We start from the raw sequence: 20,991 nt of genomic DNA on the forward strand, positions 1-20,991 counted from the left end.
CCCTGCCCGTAAAGCCATTAGGCTCTGGTGCCAGCCCTATCCGCACTCGTTGCTGGCGGCCCGGCCGAGCCTCGCAGACCCCCCCGGCCGGGGCACGGGGCCGTGGGGCCCTTGGGGAGGCGATTCTGGGCAGCGGGCAGCATTTCCGAGCCGCCTCTGCACTACAAAGGCAGCGGGGCTTTGATGCTCCCGCACACCTGCGGCCGCGGGGCTCCGGGCCGTGAGCTCCGGGGAGCGCTCCCGACGGCCGGGAGGGCGAGAGCCCCTGTCCCGGGAGGCTCGGGAACCTCGGTCCCTGTCCCGGGAGGCTCGGGAACCTCGGTCCCTGTCCCGGGAGGCTCGGGAACCTCGCTCCCTGTCCCGGGAGGCTCGGGAACCTCGGTCCCTGTCCCGGGAGGCTCGGGAACCTCGGTCCCTGTCCCGGGAGAATCGGGAACCTCGCTCCCTGTCCCGGGAGAATCGGGAACCTCGGTCCCTGTCCCGGGAGGCTCGGGAACCTCGGTCCCTGTCCCGGGAGAATCGGGAACCTCGGTCCCTGTCCCGGGAGGCTCGGGAACCTCGGTCCCTGCCCCGGGAGAATCGGGAACCTCGGTCCCTGTCCCGGGAGAATCGGGAACCTCGGTCCCTGCCCCGGGAGAATCGGGAACCTCGGTCCCTGTCCCGGGAGAATCGGGAACCTCGGTCCCTGTCCCGGGAGAATCGGGAACCTCGCTCCCTGTCCCGGGAGGCTCGGGAACCTCGGTCCCTGTCCCGGGAGGCTCGGGCAGCGCGGTCCCTGCCCGGGGCCGGGGGCGGGAGGGAGGCAGGGCCGCCGCCGGAGCCCCCGGGAGGCGGCGGCCGGGGGAGGGTCCTGCGGGGTGGGAGGGGGCGGCAGCCGGGCCGAGCTCGCCGCGCCCCCCCCGCTCGCAGGCCCCGCTCCAGGGCTTCTCCTCGGCGCTTCTCCGCAGGGCGCCCCGTCCCGGCGGCCGGCTCCGCGGGGGCTGCCCCCGCAGCCCACCATGAGCGGCCCGAGGCTGGCCCTCGCCGCCGCGCTCCTCTGCAGCTGCACCTCGCCCGTGGCCGACGCCAACTCCTGGTGGTAAGTGAGGGGAGCCGGCGGCGCCTTTGTCCGCCGCGGGCCGGGGACCGGGGACCGGGAACAGGGGACCGGGGACCGGGACCGTCCGGGACCGTGCGGCAGCTCCTGCCCCGGGAGCTTCCCTCCCTCCTTCCCTCCTTCCCTCCTTCCCTCCTTCCCTCCTTCCCTCCTTCCCTCCTTCCCTCCTTCCCTCCTTCCCTCTTTCCCTCCCGGGCTTCTTTCGCTTCTCTGCAGGGTTCCCCCCTCCCGCTGTCCCTGCCCAGTTTCGGGAGTGGCGGACGCTGCCCCTCTCCTCCAGGCGCTTCTGGGCTCCTTTTGTACGGGCTCGCTGAAATGCCGTCCGGGCTCTAGGATGTGGGGAATGCGTAGGGAGTGGATGGGTAAGGTTTCCCAGCCGCTGCCAAAAGCCCTGGGAGCAGCCGCGGAGCCCCCTTCCCCCGAAGAGCGGAAAATAGCCTGGCTCAAAGGCAGGCATCGCTCGCTGGCGCTGTGTGAAATAGCTGCTCGCTTTCTTCTGCGGGGAAAGTGCTCAGCTCGCTCTCTGCCCCCTCCCCATCCCGTCCTCGGTGTTTAAACTCGGCTTACAGACGAGCAGTGTTGCTGCCGCTAGAGCCCTGGAGAGCCCCGCATGTGGCGGAGCTGCGGAGGGAGGCGGCTGACATGAGAAATGGGCTCCGCAGCGGGGCTGGGCTGGGCCGGGCTGCTGGCGAGAGGTGTCGGGCGCTTGGCCTCTCCCTCCAGACTCCCTTGGGATGTTTTTCTCATCGTAGGTCTTTGGCCATGAACCCCATCCAGAGGCCGGAGATGTACATCATCGGCGCCCAGCCGGTGTGCAGCCAGCTGCCGGGGCTGTCCCCCGGGCAGCGCAAGCTCTGCCAGCTCTACCAGGAGCACATGGTGTTCATCGGGGAAGGGGCCCGCAGCGCCATCAAGGAGTGCCAGTACCAGTTTCGGCAGCGGCGGTGGAACTGCAGCACGGTGGACAACACTTCTGTCTTTGGAAGGGTCATGAAAATAGGTAGGAGCACCTGGAAATTCAGAAGTGCTGGGCGCAGGCCGGCTGTCCCTCTGCACCTCCAGATACACCCGCAGGAGTGATGAGCCCCAGGGGCGGCTCCTGGAGCTGCCTTCAAGGAGCTTTCCCTTTCCCTGGTGTGCAGGGACTGCCCGAGCCTGCCTGGAGGCACCGATACCCCTCGGCTGGGGGCAAGGGGGACAGCGTTTCTTTTGGGGGGAGCAAGCACGGGGAGGTCAGGAAAAGTTCGCTGCGCTTCTTTAAAGGTGGCGAGGGAAGAAGCTGGAGGCAGGAACAATGGCCCCGTGTTATCGTTCCCAGCATCTCGGACAGGGAATGCAGCCCTGAGATGTGGGAAATATGGACCCTCCGAGCATGGAAATTCCCCCACTCCCCCCTTACTGCCACTTTCTGTGTAAGTAAACCTAAGAGATTTTTATAATTCCTGCCCTGCTGGCCGTAAGAGGCACATTGACAGGCCATTGCTGCACTTGAATTGAGGTGTGACCTAGCTACATTGTCCCAGCTCCTTTTGAAATGCAATCATCTGATGGCAAGAAACCGAGAAATCCGGGCTGGGTTTGAAATGTCCGACAGGCAGGCCAATAAAGAAAAGGTGTTAAAACAGCCACACACACACACACACTCACTCTCCACAGCCCCTGTCTGAAGGTTTCGCTTCCCACCCACAAAGCCAATCATTTACACTGAAGAATCAGAACTATTTCTCGGTTGTGAGCTCGAGGGATGGAAAAAGACCTTCAGCTCCTGTACCCCCGGTATTGCTCACACTGGTTTTGGCTTCACTCTCAAAAAAGCTTCAGAAGCAGCAGGACACCAAGAGATGCACCTTTAATACCTCTGGGGCGTTCAGGCGATAGGGCACAAAGTCCTGTGATCTCCTCTGTTTGATCCTGAAATTCATGTGTCCTCCTAGAGAATTCCAGGGATATTTCTGCACGTGTTACTCCATCTTGCAGAATTCCTATTTCAGCCCTAACCAGAGCTATTCTAATTCCTCCCTTTCTGCCCAGCTCATACCCCAAGAGTTCTTCTCTGGGAAATGCTGTTTCCTGACACATACTTCCAGTTCCTGTCACACATCCAAGGCATCTGTGCATCCTTGATCTCTCACTTTCTGATAGCAAAGGTGGTGGCCAGATGGGGCTGCATGCAATCCCAGATTGTTAAAACTTGTGCTTTGAGGGATAAAAACTGAAATTTCATCCACCAAAGGACAGAAAATACACTTTCATCTCTCCTTTCTGATGTCACTCCCTCACGTGTAACTTCTCCTAAAGAATGGTGTGAATTTCAAATCCCCAAAGAAATGTTTGTGACTCCATAGGGATGCAATAAAATAGGAATCTCTCCTTCTGGAGCAATCCTCATTCTCCAGGAGCTTCCTGCAGCTCTGGGTTGGTGCTGTGAGAGGGTCCACAAGTGGAGAAGAGAAGGGTGAACTAAGAGAGCTGAAGGATGAAAAACTGCCAGGAAGAATCGGAATGTGTAGAGGCAGAAGGAACTAGAGTGGATAGTGGAAGTGAGAGGATTTCTCCTCTCTAAAATGAATCTGATTCTGAGTTAAGATTGGGAGTGGGTTTCTTCACGTTTTGATGAAGGCAGAGGTGTTGTAGGTGTGTGATGGGTGTGACCATTGCTCCTGCTGCTTGGTTTGTGTGTGGAGGAATGTGCCGATGGCAGTGTCTGAGGTGACTGCCTGCAGTTGCCCACTCTCCAAAAACCTATGCCAGCAGTTTGGAAACCATTCTCTGCTCAGCTAGAGCATGTTCAGATGTTTATACTCCAGGAGGAGACTGCACAAAAGAAAAATCTCACTGAAGGTGTCCTGGGGTATTCCTGGATCTTTGGTGATTCGTGGCTGTTTGTGTCAGGGATGAGCTGCTGTGGAGGGAGATGCTGCCTCTCCTTTCTTATAGCTTTACATTCCAATTTTACATTTTCCTATTCATAATGAGTGTTTGCTTATCATTTCAGCAAATATATTTTCCACACTGGGGAAGAGGACAAAACCTCTCAATCTCTTAGGTTATGCCAGATATAAAGCCATTTTTCCCTGGGTTTGTACTGTGTGTCTGTCTCCTGTTTTCAACCTCTGAGCCCCAAATCTGGACCACAGCCCTTTTTCTGTTCTCTGTGCCAATGGCACGAGAAAGGCCTGGAGACCAGAATATCTTCAAGAGTGCACAGCCATGCCAGATTGTTGTGGAGAGGGAGGGGAAAGGAGATAAGAGGCACCCAGAAGGTGCACAGTGTGCCAGCAAGCCTCGCTGCCCACCCATCGATTCGAGCGTGGCATGCATGACATGATTTCTGGAGCTGCACTAGATTGTGAGAGGGGAGGAGAACCTGCCTTGGCCAGAGCCTGGGACATCCGTGTGAGAGCATTCCCTCAGAAACCTGGAAGATCAGTTTCCTTCCCCCTTCACAGAACTTGACTCAGCTCAGAAGCAGGAGAGCTGGTTGGGCTGTGTTTAATCATTACACCTTCATTTTGTGCTTCTCATGGCAGTGAGGCAGTCCAGTGACACAAAGCTTTTGGAGGGGCACTGAAGTTGGCTGCTTTGGAGCATTGTTTTCCCCTGTTTGTGTTGTTATGAGACTGGCTCTTAGCTCTTAAATGTGGTTTATTCAATAACAATATTTAATGATGTAAAAAATTACCCTTCCAAAGTTGCTTCCTGGTCTGTCAATGCAGATTTTAGACTGCACATGTGTGTGTGTAGCTCGATGCATTATATACAGACACATTCCTCACTGCTACATTTATGAGGGGGAGAGCACAGAACACCCCAAAAGGTCATGTTAGAATTTCCTCAGGGGTGGAGAGAGCATGTCTCCTCCAGCAGAATCCTAAATGCAAGGCTGGGATTTCCAGGTTAGTCCAGTCATTTCTGGAGCCAAAGATCTTATCTCTTCTGTCTTTTCAAATGCTAAAAGGGGGAAAAAGAAAGACAGTCATAAAAACAGAGAACAAAGAGAATTTTTTTCCCCTTGTTTTTCTTTGAGATCTGCAAACTTTAGGGTAATGCTTTTAAAACCAACAAGTTGAAACGAAAACATTTTCATTAAAAAAAAAAAAAAAAAAGTTAAAATACGGGGTCCGTTCTTCTCCCATTTCCTTCTGGAGCAGCTCCAGAGGGGCTGTGGGAGCCGAGCCCTGGCCGGGGGCCGCATCCCTGGGATGTGGTGTCCCGGGATGCTGTGCCCTGGGGTGTGGTGTGTTGGGATGCCGATGCAGTGCTCGGGATGTGGATGCGGTGCCCGGGATGTGGATGCGGTGCTCGGGATGCCGATGCGGTGCCCGGGATGCCGATGCGGTGCCCGGGATGTGGATGCAGTGCCCGGGATGTGCCCGGGAGGCCGATGCGGTGCTCGGGATGTGCCCGGGATGCCGATGCGGTGCCCGGGATGCCGATGCGGTGCCCGGGATGCCGATGCGGTGCCCGGGATGTGGATGCGGTGGCCGGGATGTGCCCGGGATGCCGATGCAGTGCCCGGGATGTGCCCGGGATGCCGATGCGGTGCCCGGGATGCCGATGCGGTGCCCGGGATGTGGATGCGGTGGCCGGGATGTGGATGCGGTGCCCGGGATGCCGATGCGGTGCCCGGGATGTGGATGCGGTGGCCGGGATGTGCCCGGGATGCCGATGCAGTGCCCGGGATGTGCCCGGGATGCCGATGCGGTGCCCGGGATGTGGTTGCGGTGGCCGGGATGAGCACGGGATGCCGGTGCGGGGGCCGGGATGGGCCCGGGATGTGGGTGCGGGGCCCGGCATGGGGACGCGGTGCCCGGAATGCCTATACAGTGCCCGGGATGTGGATGCGGTGCCCGGGATGTGCCCGGGATGCCGATGCAGTGCCCGGGATGCCGATGCGGTGCCCGGGATGTGGATGCGGTGGCCGGGATGTGCCCGGGATGCCGATGCAGTGCCCGGGATGTGCCCGGGATGCCGATGCGGTGCCCGGGATGTGGATGCGGTGGCCGGGATGTGCCCGGGATGCCGATGCGGTGCCCGGGATGTGCCCGGGATGTGGATGCGGTGCCCGGGATGTGGATGCGGTGCCCGGGATGCCGATGCGGTGCCCGGGATGTGGATGCGGTGGCCGGGATGTGCCCGGGATGCCGATGCGGTGGCCGGGATGTGCCCGGGATGCCGATGCGGTGGCCGGGATGTGCCCGGGATGCCGATGCAGTGCCCGGGATGCCGATGCGGTGCCCGGGATGTGGATGCGGTGGCCGGGATGTGCCCGGGATGCCGATGCGGTGCCCGGGATGCCGATGCGGTGCCCGGGATGTGGATGCGGTGCCCCGGGAGCAGCCGCGGCTCCCGGCGGGCGGGCACAGGAGGGCAGCAGAGCTCCGCAGAGCTCCCCGCCGCCGGGCACGGCTCCCGGGACCCGCAGCCACGGGACGGAGGCCGGAACAGATTCGGGAATAACAGCCCAGTCCTTTGAGACGAAAGCACAGAGGTGCGGGGCTGGGCTGAACTTTGAGGGGACGAGTGAAAACCCCAGTATTTGGGTTATATACCCAAGTACTTTTCCAAGCGTTTGCTTCGTGGCCAGCAAGAGGAGGGATGTAAAAACACCCCTCACCCTGCTGTGACTTGTTGCAGCCTCTTGTCCCACCACCGTCCTCAGCAGCCTGAAGAACTCGAGCAGATGCAGTGTCTGAGTGGGATTCTCCATCTGACAGGTGGAGCCAGTTGAAATCTGGCCGGTAAAAGTGTAAATCCCAGTGTCTTTTCCTGGATCCCTGAGAGGCTGTAAGGATGCTAAGCACCTGGAGCCATGCAGGCTCTGTTGAAGGAGCTGTCACGGTGTGAGGTCCTTTCCTTGCAGGTATTTTAATCTCTACAGACAGGGGAGTGCTCTCCTTAAAAGGATGATTGGTGTGTCCTCAGGGCTTTCTCCGTACAGGTAGGGGCAAAACTGCACACTGGACTGTTACCTTAGGAGACCCACAACGTGCAACACAAACCGGATGAGTAAAAGCTTGATTTTGGTTACTGAAGAATTAACCCTAATTCCCTTATGGGCCAGTTTCGTCTGAGCTGCCTTAACTAGGAGTCACTCCTCTGTATTTCTTGGGTCAGGGAGGTTTGGTGAGCGCAGTTCTCTTCTAATGACCTGCGAGGAAAGATCTCCTTTCTATATTGTGTGTCCTGTGGCATTTTGTGTTCCAGAGCAGAAACCCTCAGTGTTCATCTCTCATTTAGGTGGGGTAAAAAAATCAAAAGTTGTTTTGCAAGGTGGATGCCATTTACAGCCTTGCCTTTGTCTTGGGTCATTAGCACTAAGCTGGTGATAAGCTCCTATTAATTAGGGATTGTCAGCACGTGCAAATTGGAACAAGAACACACCAAATGTGACAGCTCGGTCCCGCTGAGGGAGCTGGCACTTAGAGCCTTCTGAGCTGGTGATAAACTATTCTTTGAGGATCTGCCCCTTAAAGTCGTCAAAATTTCCTTGAGAGCATCTTGCTGGGGTTTGGTGTAAGTAGCCCTTCACAATTAGATTGCTTATCCTGATGAAGCTTTGGCAGCTGCTCTCTTTATCACCTGCAAGTTTGGTGATGAGCACAATGGCTCCAAAGGCCTTGGTTCAGCTATTTATTGGACATGTGGTGAGAGTGTGGATTGCCTCCTTGTCCCTCTCCCTGTGTGCAGACACTGGGCACTCCTGGGGCTTGGCCTCCTGCAGTGCCCTGGCTGTGCTCACACTCACACTGAGGCTCAATCCGTGCCAGGAATACCGAGCTGGAGACCTGATCCAGCCGCTCAGCTCAGCTGCTGAGCTGCCTAGGGCATGCTCACCAAGCAGGGCAGTCTCTGGAAAACCTGCTAATGGAAAGTCTTTTCCTTTATTATGATCTACATGGGAGTTTTACTTCTTCCATCGCCGTGCTTCTGCAGGCAGTGGAAAAGATCCTGCCTTGATGTTGCAGTGTAAAAATGAGTTTCCATCACTTTGCCTACAAATAATTTTCAGCTGTAAACTAAAATAAGTTCACTGAAGAGGAGCCCGTAAAGACTGCATGTCCCAATTAAATGAAGCCATTCCAGAGCGATAACTGGCTTAACCAGAGTGCTCCTTTTGCACAGACCCAGCCTCGTTACTTGTTCTTAATGAACAATTGGCAAACGCCAATGTGGCTGTATTTTCAGCAAGTGAAGAACCCTCCTGCTGCTTGAGGGTTTCCTCCAGGTTAGAATGGAAGGATAAGTGATGGGGAACAAGGATGAGCAATCCCTGCCTCTGGAGTAGCTATCCAGAACGGGATGGAGCCCTTGCTCTTGATCCCAGCAGATTCTGTGCACCTCCACAGAGCACACGGTGGTTTGTGTGCTCCTGGTGATGCCTGGAGAGGGCTGGCCTGGAACAGAGGCTGGACAGGGTTCAGAATAAAGCAGGGATTTATTGAAAGGCCTTAAAGGACACACCTGGGGCAGTGCAGGAGCCTGGCCAGGGCTACACCCAAGAAGGACCAAAAATGGTCACAAAATGGATGATTGCTCACCAGGGCTCACATTTTTAGAAGTTTTGGTCCATCTGCATATTGGGATTCATTGTCCAGTCCCAGCTCCAGGTTATGGAGTCCCACCCTTGTTTTCTCCCTTCAGCCCAGTGCTGTTCCTGCTTTTGGGCCTGAACCCTGTAAAGACTGTCCTTGGTATGGAGCTGGAAAAGGAATTGTTTTGTCTGTGAAGAGAGCTCACTGACACTGAACATGAAGCTCAAAACTCCACACCTGGGCAGCGCAGAATACGAAAAACAGAAAAGCTGAAACATAAGGCGCTGAAAATGCGATTTGATTTGCTTGCATTTAATTGACCTCCATATTCTGAATTAACCCGGTGTCCCCCCTGTGTCCCCCAGGCAGCCGGGAGACGGCGTTCACGTACGCGGTGAGCGCGGCGGGGGTGGTGAACGCCATCAGCCGCGCGTGTCGCGAGGGAGAACTGTCCAGCTGTGGCTGCAGCCGCACCGCCCGGCCCAAGGACCTGCCCCGGGACTGGCTGTGGGGAGGCTGCGGGGACAACGTGGAGTACGGATACCGCTTCGCCAAGGAGTTCGTGGATGCCAAGGAGAGGGAGAAGAACTACGTCCGAGGATCGGAGGAGCAGGCGCGCATGCTGATGAACCTGCAGAACAACGAGGCTGGCCGCAGGGTAAGAGCAGTGCTGGCCCCTTCCTCTTCCTCTTCCTCTTCCTCTTCCTCTTCCTCTTCCTCTTCCTCTTCCTCTTCCTCTTCCTCTTCCTCTTCCTCTTCCTCTTCCTCTTCCTCTTCCTCTTCCTCTTCCTCTTCCTCTTCCTCTTCCTCTTCCCCTTCCTCTTCCCCTTCCTCTTCTTCTTCCCCTTCCTCTTTCTTCTTCCTCTTTCCTCTTTCTCTTTCCTCTTCCTCTTCCTCTTCCTCTTCCTCTTCCTCTTCCTCTTCCTCTTCCTCTTCCTCTTCCCCTTCCCCTTCCCCTTCCCCTTCCTCTTTCCTCTTTCCTCTTTCCTCTTTCCTCTTTCCTCTTTCCTCTTTCCTCTTTCCTCTTTCCTCTTTCCTCTTCCTCTTCCTCTTCCTCTTCCTCTTCCTCTTCCTCTTCCTCTTCCTCTTCCTCTTCCCCTTCCCCTTCCCCTTCCCCTTCCTCTTTCCTCTTTCCTCTTCCCCTTCCCCTTCCCCTTCCCCTTCCCCTTCCCCTTCCCCTTCCCCTTCCCCTTCCCCTTCCTCTTTCCTCTTTCCTCTTTCCTCTTTCTCTTTCCTCTCCCTCTTCCTCTTCCTCTTCTGGAGGGTCTGAAGGCTGGGGGTGGCTGGAGATCAGATTCCCGGGGGGTTTGCTGGGGGACAATCCAGCCATGCCCCAGGAAAAGCGTACAGACACGTTTTCTGCGAATATTGCAGACAGTATTGACAGTATTCCAGGGTCAGGCTTCCATTGCCAGCTAAAGCCAGTGAATTTTGGGGTCTGTTGAGATACTGTACAACACACATATGCAGACAGTTCAGCCCTTTCCAAATAAACTAGGTGCTGTTACAGCCCATTTTTAAGGTTTATGTCTAAGAAATCAGTTTCCAGAGCTGTGAGAGTGACAGGCTGGTGGTGAAAAGAAGAACTTCTGGCATGTAGAGTTGTCTTCTGCCACCATCATTTAGATTTTTGGGAATATAAGGCCAGGAGCTTGGCTATCTCTGAAACTCAGGCCTTGCTCAGTTACCTTGGTACTGGGCACAATAAATAGCTCACATTTAGGTGACAAACATTATCTGAGAAGATTCACAGTTTTGATCTGGGGATCCCTAGGGATGGAGAATCCATCACTTCCCTTTGTAGTATGATGCCAGCATTAATCACTCTTTCAGCTCTGAGCCTAATGATCATTTGAATTTATCTGGCACCAGCTTCCAGTCACTTCTTTTTCTGACTTGTACAGCTTAAATCCAAAACCCTCTTAGTAATCAGAATTTCCTTGGCATACAAGTATTTATCTACTGTCATTTATTCACCATTCTTTCTTGACAAACTAGATTGAGCACTGAAGACTCTCTCACTTGCAGAGGTTCTCATCAGCCATCAAATCATTTTCCTGTCACTTTAGTGTACCCTTTCCAATTTTCCCACATCCCTTTTGTATGCATTCAGTGTATGCACTTTTGCTTTTCACACAATTCCTGTGTCTGTGATTAATAGCCTGGAAGGTGTAGCATCATTCATATGCAGTGCAGCTGTGTAATCCTGCCTCTTTCCAAAAGTAGAACAGGAATACTAACCTGAACATTGGTGATTTTCCCCAGGGTGTTTTAAATTTTTATCATTCTTCCCTAGAAGTAAGCTTTTCAAAGGTTAATTTTATTTCTAATTCATGTTAAAAAAAATCCCATTAAGTGTACTTAGTCTTGCTCTTCTGCACATTCCTAGCTGATATCCTTAGTTTCCTTATCGATTTTCTGCCCTTTCTTCTAATTGTTACTGAATTATCTTTCCCTTTCCTTTGGATGTCTGTCTTTGCTGCATGTAATTTCAGCTTCATTTTGACAACAAAGATGATTTGTTCAATATTTTTTTTTGGTTGTGAAATCAGTGTGTCAGGTTGAAGCATTGCAAGTACTTCATGCTTCCTTTGCAAAATCAAATTGGGGTAAATTTGCAGTAGGTGAAAAACTGGACTTGAAAGCTGAGTTTTGGTTTGGGATTGGATTTTTTTTTTTGGCTTGGATGGGCAGAGGCTCTGCATTTGCTTAGAGATGGGGGCTGTGTGGGGTGGAGTGTGACATTCTTTTCTGCATTTCTTGCTTTGGACATCCTACATATCTGGAGCATGAACTTGGATTTCTACAAATAAATCCCCTGCCTAAAGCAAGGAGTGAGCATGAGATCCCAGCAGCCTTGAGGGGTCCAGAGACAGAGTCTGGCCCCTAGTCTGAGGTGCCAGGTGAACTGCACAGATTAAATGAGCACAAATCATTTTAGATTAGATTAAATTAAATAGAAGTATAAACCAGTGTGTAATTAAGATTGTGGATTTAAAAAGAAAATAAAATACAAACAACCAAAAAAACAAACTCTGATAAACTAAGGGAGCTGATTAATAAGCTCAGCCTAGGAAATGGATGTGGAGGAGGTCTGGAACTTTTTCAAGTCAAAGATGCTAAAGCCATTACAACTCTGCATGCCAACAAGAGAAAAAAGGTTGTAGGAAGAATATCCAGACTTCACTGAATGAATAACTGCCACAGAGAAGCTGTTAGGAATAGACCAAGAGCCTACCAAGAATGAAGGGAAAAGATAGCAAATAAATACAAAAAGCTCTCTCTTAGAGGTCAAGAAGTGGAAAGAGGAGGTGAGAACAGGAAAAATCATGCTGAGTCAGACCTTGCAAAGGTTAATAAAATAAACAGCAAAAGTTTTTTAAACTTTGCAAATCAGAGAAGAAAGGAGACAGCCAGTGAGGATGGGGCTGAATCTAAAGGCAGAGAAGTTTTGGTACCCAATGTGAGTGAGTGCTTTGCCTGGGGCTTCGAGTTGGAGTGGGGAGCATTGGATATCTCAGGGGAAAATAGGAAATAATTTGAGAAGACTTTTTTTCCAAAGGTTGATCCCTCAGTCATTTAGAACATCACTGACTTTCTAAAAGCAGACTAGATCTGGTAGGCCTCATTGATGTGAACTTGTGTGAAACATCTGAGGTATTTCCCCCCTGGGAAGTTCTTGGTTAAACTGGGAAATATAATGAAAGTTGCAGTAGCTGTGAGATGGACAAGAAACTGGTTTGAGGAAAGACGTCAGTAAGTTGTGTGAAAGAATGGAGCTTGATTTTAATGGAGCTTAATTAGCAGAGCTCATCAAGGACTTGCCCTTAGGATTTTTGTTTCTCAGCTTCAACATAGGCACTAGAAATGGGCTGATGAACTTTGCTGTTGATGCAAAGGTGGCAGATATTATGACTACAGAGAGGAGGATGTGAATTTTGTACAGCAGCTGGTGACACTCAGTGAAACAACACTGAGGCCTCGTATGAGACACATCTTTAGTCATCAGGACAAGAGTAGGAAAGAAATGGTCACAGCAGTCAGCTGAAAATGGCTGCAGATGCAATGTGGCTTGGAAGGTGGTAAATATCCTGTAACACAGCAGACATAAGGCTTTTCATACAACATGGGGGAATACTAATGCCATTGTGTTGGGCTCTCGTGAGGCCCCAAAGTATTGTGTGTTCTCGTATTCCCAAGTAAAATGACCTCAGACTAGAAAAGGCTTGTTAGGGCTGACCCAAGGGATAGGAATCTTTTCTTAAGAAAGTGTGCTAGAGCAGCTTGCCATATTTAGCCTAGTAAAGTGAAAGTGGAGAGAGGATATGACTGATGTCTGTGTTCGTGGGAGAAATAACAGGGAAGGAAAAGTACTTTGTAAGCAAAAGGCCAATTTGGCACAGTAGCAAATGGGTATAAAGTAAATACATACAGGCTGAGAATCAGAAAAAGATATTTATTGTTGGAATGGCAATCAGAATAATGGTGGCTGAAAACTTAATTGCTTTTAGAAGGGCATCCTATGCATTTAGGGAAAATGTTACTTGAAGCAGTGCCTACAATAGCAGGAGATCATGCTTAATAACCCAGGAGGTCCTGTCTAGTCCTGCATTCCTAAACTTCTGAGATACTGGTTTTGTAAGCAGGAAGGTGCATATGTAACCCCTCATTCCCACAAGTTTATGCTGGAAGAAAGGACTGCTGGAGACCCAGCAGTGAGCACCAGCTGCCATCCCACTGCAGCCTCGCCCTGCTTTCACAGCCAGGGTTTCAGCTGATGCCTTCTGATTTACAGGCAGATTTTTGGCATGTCCCTTCACTCAGTTTCCTATGAGTGAGAAAGCTATTGAATCCTGAGGAGCTCTGGTGGCAGGAGAGGGGATTGTCCCTTCTCTCTGTGGTTCTCAGAAGGAGCTGGGGGGGGACAGGAGGGAATCAGAGGTCTTTTATCTTTCAGGCAGTCCTGACCCCATCACCCCTTCACTCCACATCGCAGTCCTTGGGCTGGTGGCTTCTGGCTTTATTGCTCGTTTGTTTGTCTTTGGCTGTTATCTCAACATGTCCTTTCCTTCCATCTGTCTTTTCTTCCAGTTGGTCTCCATTAGCCTCTCCTACTGCCCCCCTTCCTTATCTGTGGCTCTGTCTGGCTGTGGCAGTCTGTCCTTCCAGGCTGTTTACGCAGTCAGCACCTGGCAGCCCTCACTCAGCAGGCACTCCAGCCACTGCCACGAGAGCCTGGGGAAGGGGGTCTGCCTGATTGACCACGTAGGAATGACCCATTTGTTCTCCTCCTGTTCCCATTCCTGCACAAAAAGAATTGGAAGAGACCTTGGGCTTATGGAGGGGGCTTTTCCATTAGAGGCATTTTCAACCTGTTTAGGTGGCGTGGCCATCCATCACACCCTGCCCTCAGAGCTGCATGTGGGGTCTGTTATTCTTTACCTTGACCCTAGCCTGGCTGGGGAGGAATTCTCCAATTTCCCCTGCTTTCTCCTCATCTGGGCAGTGGAGGGGGAGAGTGGGAGAGTCATTTAGCAGCTGAAGCTGTGGCTGGCTCCACAGGACACGGGTGGTGGGAGCTGTGGGGGCTCAGTGGCACCGTGTGCTCACCTGTGATCACTGGCAGCGCTCGCCTTCCCCACAGCAGCTACTGCCCACGTGGGCCAGATGTTTTGAGCATCAGTTGCCTCAAGCCAAGTCAGAGTGAACTCATTCCCCTGACATTAACTGAGGGGGATTGGGTTGCAGTGTTTTTCTAAAGGAACAAAGCCCAGGATTAGGCAGAATCATAATACTTTATAAAAACACATGCAAGGGCAAGGGAGGCATGAGTGGCCTGGGATTTGACAGAACCATAACGAAAAAGTGCTAACACAGGCTTATAACAAGCAGGCTGGCAGTGCAGTGAGGATATAGTGAGTGTCTGGTGCTCAGGAAATTCAGCTGTAGCCTGTCTGGTCACAGTAGAGCAGGAATCCTTAAGTAATGGTGTGGTTGGTCCTCTGCAGTTGTAGTTTGATCCAAGACTCCCAGCTTGTAGCTGTTACATTGCACCGTGAGGGATTGCCTTGGTAAATTGAGCTCTGAGGAGCAGAACTAAAGCTTTTCTGTTTCAAGGACTCACTCCATTGACTTTCTCAGGAGCTGTATTTGCCTCCATGTGATTTAGCCATTAAGCCAAATTGAATCTTCACTAGCTGTCAAAAGCAGTAGACATTTAGCTGGGCAAGGAGCAACCAGTTGCTGTAGGAGAACTCTGACTTCTCCCTGCTGGTCCAGGACGTTGTTGTAGGCAGAAGGTTTTGCTTGCAGTATGCTCAATTGCCTTAATCACCTTGGCACGTGAAAGCAGGGAGCTGGGAAGCTTCCTTCTGTGTCAGTGAGTGAGGCAAAAAAGAAACCTCTGTGTTTGGCTGCTTTTTTCCAGCAGAAAACCTGGCTGGAAGACACATCGCCATCTCTTTCAGAGCGCCCTGTTTTGTTCTCGTGTTCCTCCCTCTCCCCCACCAGATACAGCTGGTGGTAATTTTGCAGCTGATGCCAAACATCTCTGCTTGGCATGTGGGATCTGGCAAAAGCACTGCAGGATGCAGGATGGTCTTGGGAGAGCAGATGTGAGCCTGATGGTGAGAGGATGAGGAGCCAAGGGCTGGGGGATCAAGCTGCTGTAGCACAGAGTAGCTCTGACGGGGAGGGGATCTTTGCAAGCTCTGTCAGCTCCCAAAGCATTGCACTTCTGTACCTGGCTCTGAAATGAATGGGAAGAACAAACCCAACCTGCATTTCAGTTTCCTTTCCTTGTTTTTTTTTTTGGATTTCTCAGTATTTCTCTCGCCTCCCAGCTAGAGTGGGGAGGAGGAGAGTAAACACCCTTTCCCTTCACATGCTGCACTCGCTCCGATGAGCGCTTTACACTCTGAATTTTCAAGGCTCTTTGCTAACTTTGATGCTGGATTTTCAGGGGGTATGATGCATCTGCAGGCTCCTGAAAACGTAGCTGGAAGTGTCTGGGGAGAGCCAGGGCAGGAAGCTTGGGTGTGCTGTGGAAATCGTGGCTGTTGTGCCCTGCTGGTGGAGGGAGCCGGGCAGGAGATGGTGCAGGAAGGCAGCGAGGGCTCCTGGCTCTCTCCAGCTGCCTTCCAGGGAAATGTGTCCGTCTGTCCAGCACCACCCCTGCCTGCCCCTCTCTGGACACCCCCAGATGAGCTGCTCTCGGGGGGGATGGAGGGGAAGGGTGTGGGTCCATGGGCTTGTTTCCAAAGGATGCAGATGTATCCCTGCGACGGTAGCGTCGGTTCCTGGTGCGGGCGGTAGGAAATGGGCTGGTTCCCAGGTGTTCTGCAGCACTGAACGGGAAAAACACGCCACACCCTGGTGGTCTGTGAGCTGGGGAATTTCCAGAGTCCACGCAAAGAGGGCTCCTTCTCTTTTTCTCCTGCTCTTGGCCCTGCTGTCAAGCCAGAAATCTGCCAGAGGGAAGGAAGGTGGGGTGAGGAAGTCGTGTTTGCAGGCAGCGTGACCAGAAATAGAAATATTTAGGGAACAGCAGCACAGCAGTCGCAACAGGGGGAGGAGAAGACCTTTGTCTCCTCTGAAGGGCGAAACAACAGAAATTGCGGGATAATCAAAGCGGTTCTGGAGGCGCGATGAATTGGCTGTAATTAAGCCAGCTGCCAGTGCAGCGGGAACAAACGCAGCTCCTCCTCCTGATGGTGTTCCTTTCCCCCACAGGCCGTGTACAAGCTGGCAGACGTGGCCTGCAAGTGCCACGGCGTGTCGGGCTCGTGCAGCCTCAAGACCTGCTGGCTGCAGCTGGCCGACTTCCGCAAGGTGGGCGACCTGCTGAAGGAGAAGTACGACAGCGCCGCGGCCATGAGGATCAGCCGCAAGGGCAAGCTGGAGCTGGTCAACAACCGCTTCAACATGCCCACCCAGGAGGACCTGGTCTACGTGGACCCCAGCCCGGACTATTGCCTCCGCAACGAGACCACGGGCTCGCTGGGCACGCAGGGCCGGCTGTGCAACAAGACCTCGGAGGGCATGGATGGCTGCGAGCTGATGTGCTGCGGACGGGGCTACGACCAGTTCAAGAGCGTGCAGGTGGAGCGCTGCCACTGCAAGTTCCACTGGTGCTGTTATGTCAAGTGTAAAAAGTGCACAGAGATCGTCGACCAGTACGTCTGTAAATGAAAGGAGCCGCCAAAGCAACAAATCTATATTATATAAATCTATATAAATATATTTTATATTTGTATAAATAAACAGATGGTGATAATAATTAAAAGAAGCTTATTTAAGAGACATTTTGGTTTTGAAATTTCCCCCCCACCTCGTCAGGTCAGCTAATTTGACATTCCTTCAGTTCTGCTGGGGAATTTGTCTTTGGGTGGAGCTCCCCTTGGGGCAATGGGCAATACCCCATTGGCATCTGCCCTGGGATGTTTCAGTCAGGGTGAAGAAGCTGAGGAGGTGCTATTTCATTACACAAAGAAAGCCAGTGAGAAGGAGTAGGTTCTTTCTTCTCTCTGATCAGTAAATCTCAGCATTTTGCAACAGTTACTGCACACTGGAAATTACAGGCAGCCATGGCTGAGTCCCAGTTATTCAGATTTCAAATCCTGCAGTGGGAAATTCAGAACTGATTCTTGGTCCCTCTGAAGGGCTTTGTCACATTAGAGGGAAGGTTAGCTAAGGCTACGAGGGTACGGCTTAAAATCCACAGCCTTGTAAAACCATTCCTGGATGCTCCCCAGACCACAGTGGGGTAGAGGAAAGTTCACAGCTTGCTGTTGTGAGGAAGGAAGGTTCAACCTGTGGCTGACCAGTGCACAGCCTAGGAGTGCCCATGAAGCCAGAACCTGGCTCCTCTGTGCCACCGAGGGAAATCTGCCCAGCTCAAACCATGTGGCTGTGTGTGCAAGGGATTTTTGTTTTCCTTTTCCTTCAAATCCCATGCTGAAAGTTAATTTTTCAATAGAGAGGAAAAGCTGCCGGTGCCAGGGATGTTTGCAGAGTGTATTTTGTCAGTGGAAAGAAGCACTGCACACACACACACACATACACATGGCTGCGCTCCTCATCCTGCTGCAGCTTCTCCTCTCTCAAGTGGATGCAGGTGGTCACCTTGTTCAGCTCTATTAAATCCTCCTCACCACCAACCCAGTTGTATATTTCTCTTCAACACTGAGCTCCCCTCAATGACATTTCTTTCCCTCTGTTGCTTGTGTGTACGTGTGTTTTGGTTTGTTCTTTTGGTGAGATTCTTTTATTTTGCTGCTCTGTGTTTCAGAGGGCAGGGGCCGTGCTCTTCCCCGGCAGGAGCCAACCACAGGAACGTTTGCTCCCAGAGCGTGGCTGTGGAAGTCTCTGTGTTTTAACTTGGTAATAAAAGGACTGTAATAAAACTGTACCAGGGCAGAAGGCATTACCAAAGTCTGCTAATCAGTCTTACCACATTGGGATTTTAGCACAATCCAATTCATAAAGCAGGGAGCAAATGCTGTTCCTAGCACAAGACGTTTCCTGTACCTCTCAGCATCTGCAGAGTTCATTTGCAGTCAGAACAATCAAGAGAAGCCAGTTCCCAAAATATAAGGGTTTGCTAATATACATCTGCTTTGTCACTGACATTGCAGGGGTGTTGGGTTTTTTTTTTTTCTTGTAAATTTTAAAATGCTCAAAATATGCCAGTAAGCAACGAGCCAGTCATGAAGATTATTGTTTTTATATTAAACCTCTGTTTCTTATAAAACATTGCAGTTTTACAGATTCCACCATTTCAACCACCAGAGAAGAATTTATATGTACCTTTCATACTTCAAATATTTGAGGACTCCAGAAAAGCACAAGGAAGAGAAATTATGCTTAATAATTAGGAGCTGTTGCTTTTTTTAAACCAATGTGTCCAGTTTTTATTTTATTTTTTTTAATCCAACAGGCAATATATTTGCTGGCATCCCAGAATGCAGTTTTTTTTGGAATATAAACAGTGGCCTAGATTCACTTTATTATATAAAATCCAAAGCCAGTGGTATTGTAATTCAAAGTAACGGAAATAGTTTTCCATGCATGGAAAAAATGTGAGTGCAGCAGCCTGATCCAACTGCCATTAAACTTCAGTGGGAGCTGGACTGAGCCCAAGATGGGATCAAATGAGTGAGCTATTCACTCCTGGGATACTCTGTTTCTAGCCCAGCAATAAAATTTGCTCTACCTTGGATAAATCTGAAAAAGACCTTTCCTCCCACCACCCTCACCTCGTGTTCTTGTCCATCCTTATTGCATCAGTGCTCGAAGGTGTCAGCCCTTTGTAAATGGCACCCTCAGGCATTGTTAATGTGTCTCATAGTTCAGAATTACTTCATCTGGCCTTTCTGATAAAGACCACACAACTCTCCTTGAGGTTTGGCACCACACTTCATTTTGTGGGTGTAAACAACCCTGGGAGCGGAAAAGTTGGCATTGTTAGGGCTGCTATTCATCTGGGTGTCCCTGGATATGTCCTTCTTTTTCCACCTAAAATGTTGTCTGGATGGAAAAATAGATGTTTTTTGGCCTTTTGTCCCAGCATTCCAGACCTCTGGCAGCCTGGTTGGAGCCAGCAGTTCCTATTGGACTGGGAGCATATAGCCATAGGAAAAAAGTGACCATTAGATTTCTTTCCTCCCCCCTTTTTTATTCCCACAAGTCCCAGGTTTCAGTATTTTAGAATTTTCTGGGAATTTTGTATCCAAAAATTTGATCTCACTAAACTCTAGCTTCAAACTTAATTTCAATGGCACTCCCACATAAAAGAACCTCTATAGGGTGGTAATAATTATAAAATAAGAACACAGCCAGATTGGCTTGATGCAAATCTAAAGGAACTCAAACAGAAAGCTGCAGCAGAACTGCTTCTTTCCCATGGAAGTTAAAAAGTTCAACAGATTTTAAGTTGTGCTTTGTTTGATGCACAAAGTGATAGAAAGGGGTGTGGGGCTGGGAGCTAATCTCAATTCTGAGCTCTGTTGATAATCTGCTGCATAATTTTAAAATAGTTTCTTTACATTTTAACCTCCAGCCTTCTTCTGTATTAAATACAGAATATTTTCTGTACACCTCCTTTTTCTGTCAAGATCTCTGAGAAATATGGCTGAAAAGAAGTTTAATTGAAGGCCTAGGTTCTCTGCTCATGCACTCTGGCAGGCAGACAGCTGTATCCACATGGTGTGGGGACACCCAGTTCTGCACAGGGAGGCTCAGCAGCACCTTGCAGGGTTGGAGGTGGTTCCTGAGGGGCTCAGCAGGAGCCTGGGAGGGTCTGCAGCAGCAAATCCTTACTCTGGCACAATGCTGGAGGAAGGGCTGTGCTACAAAAGAGAGGTCAGCTCAGGGCTTGTTTATTTAAGGGTATTGAAGATCTTGTAGCTGAAGTAAGGCTTAGGGAGGTCAGCCTGGTTTCTGCCTGCTCAGATTCTGTTTGCAGTTTCCTAGGGATAAGATCCTCACTGTTACATTCTGTGGGCTGGTAACTGGCTGCCACATTCCAACCCTCAAGTCCCTGCACTTCAAGGCTGAAATGGCCACCCTTAAGTCATGTAAAACTAAAATATTTTGGGCTTAAAGGCACTATGCAAATATGCTGTTACTGCAAGTCAGTGAACATGGGCTCTTAAATGGAGCAGAACAGGATGCAAATCTGTCATCATTTTCCAGCTGGCAACTACTGCCTAAGTTACAGTGGGAATGAATGAGGCCTCAGTGTGCTCTGCTGCAAGGTAAGCTGAGCAGTACCTGATCCCAGAAACTTTCAGTTGATATTAATCATGCTAAGAAGAAGGTGGCAGGGTTGTGAGAGAATTTAAATGAACCTTTTAACACTGCTGAACTTCAGGCCACTTGATTCATTTGGAGGCTGCCACTCTTTGTCCCCCAAAAATCTGTGCCTGCTCAGAGCTCAGTGTAGCAGAGCAGGTGCTGCTTCTTGCAGTTCAGGGAACAGCCAGACATGCAGCATTGCTGTAACTTACATTTTCTATATGGACCAAAGCTTGTTCCCTGTGGATCCCAACAAAGCACAAACGAAGCAGATCTTGTTCAGTCATATGAAATCAAACATGCAGGAGTCTCCCTCTGCTCACTCGAGCCCAGCCAGGGAGAAGCCTAGGAGGTTTAAATTACACTGTGGGAGCAATTCCTCATCACCTGTGGTTACAGAAATATAGACAGTATTTTCATCTGCTGACACAGCCACGGAACATCCCAAGGAGACCTTGGGAAATACCTTCCAGTGACTACAGGACATTTCTCAAGTGGCTGTCACAAGGCTTTTCCAGAATCAGCTGCTTATATGGTCATTAACTTTCATTTAGCTTTTGTTTA

The 20,991-nt window shown here is 51.0% G+C and overlaps 1 protein-coding gene across 1 annotated transcript; it reads left to right on the forward strand.

Annotated features, from left to right (window-relative positions):
• The first annotated feature begins 929 nt into the window (after positions 1–929).
• On the forward strand, positions 930–16,955 carry WNT5B (Wnt family member 5B). The gene is made up of 4 exons (XM_005530548.3): positions 930–1,078; positions 1,849–2,096; positions 8,997–9,289; positions 16,363–16,955. Exons 1-4 carry the CDS (start codon positions 999–1,001, stop codon positions 16,819–16,821), a joined length of 1,080 nt encoding a protein of 359 aa, XP_005530605.1. The 5' UTR covers positions 930–998; the 3' UTR covers positions 16,822–16,955.
• Positions 16,956–20,991: the final 4,036 nt, after the last annotated feature.

Source organism: Pseudopodoces humilis, chromosome 5 (assembly GCF_049639895.1).
Source record: "Pseudopodoces humilis isolate 2021_Gansu_Grassland_sample_001 chromosome 5, ASM4963989v1, whole genome shotgun sequence".
In the NCBI taxonomy this organism is placed as follows: Eukaryota; Metazoa; Chordata; class Aves; order Passeriformes; family Paridae; genus Pseudopodoces; species Pseudopodoces humilis.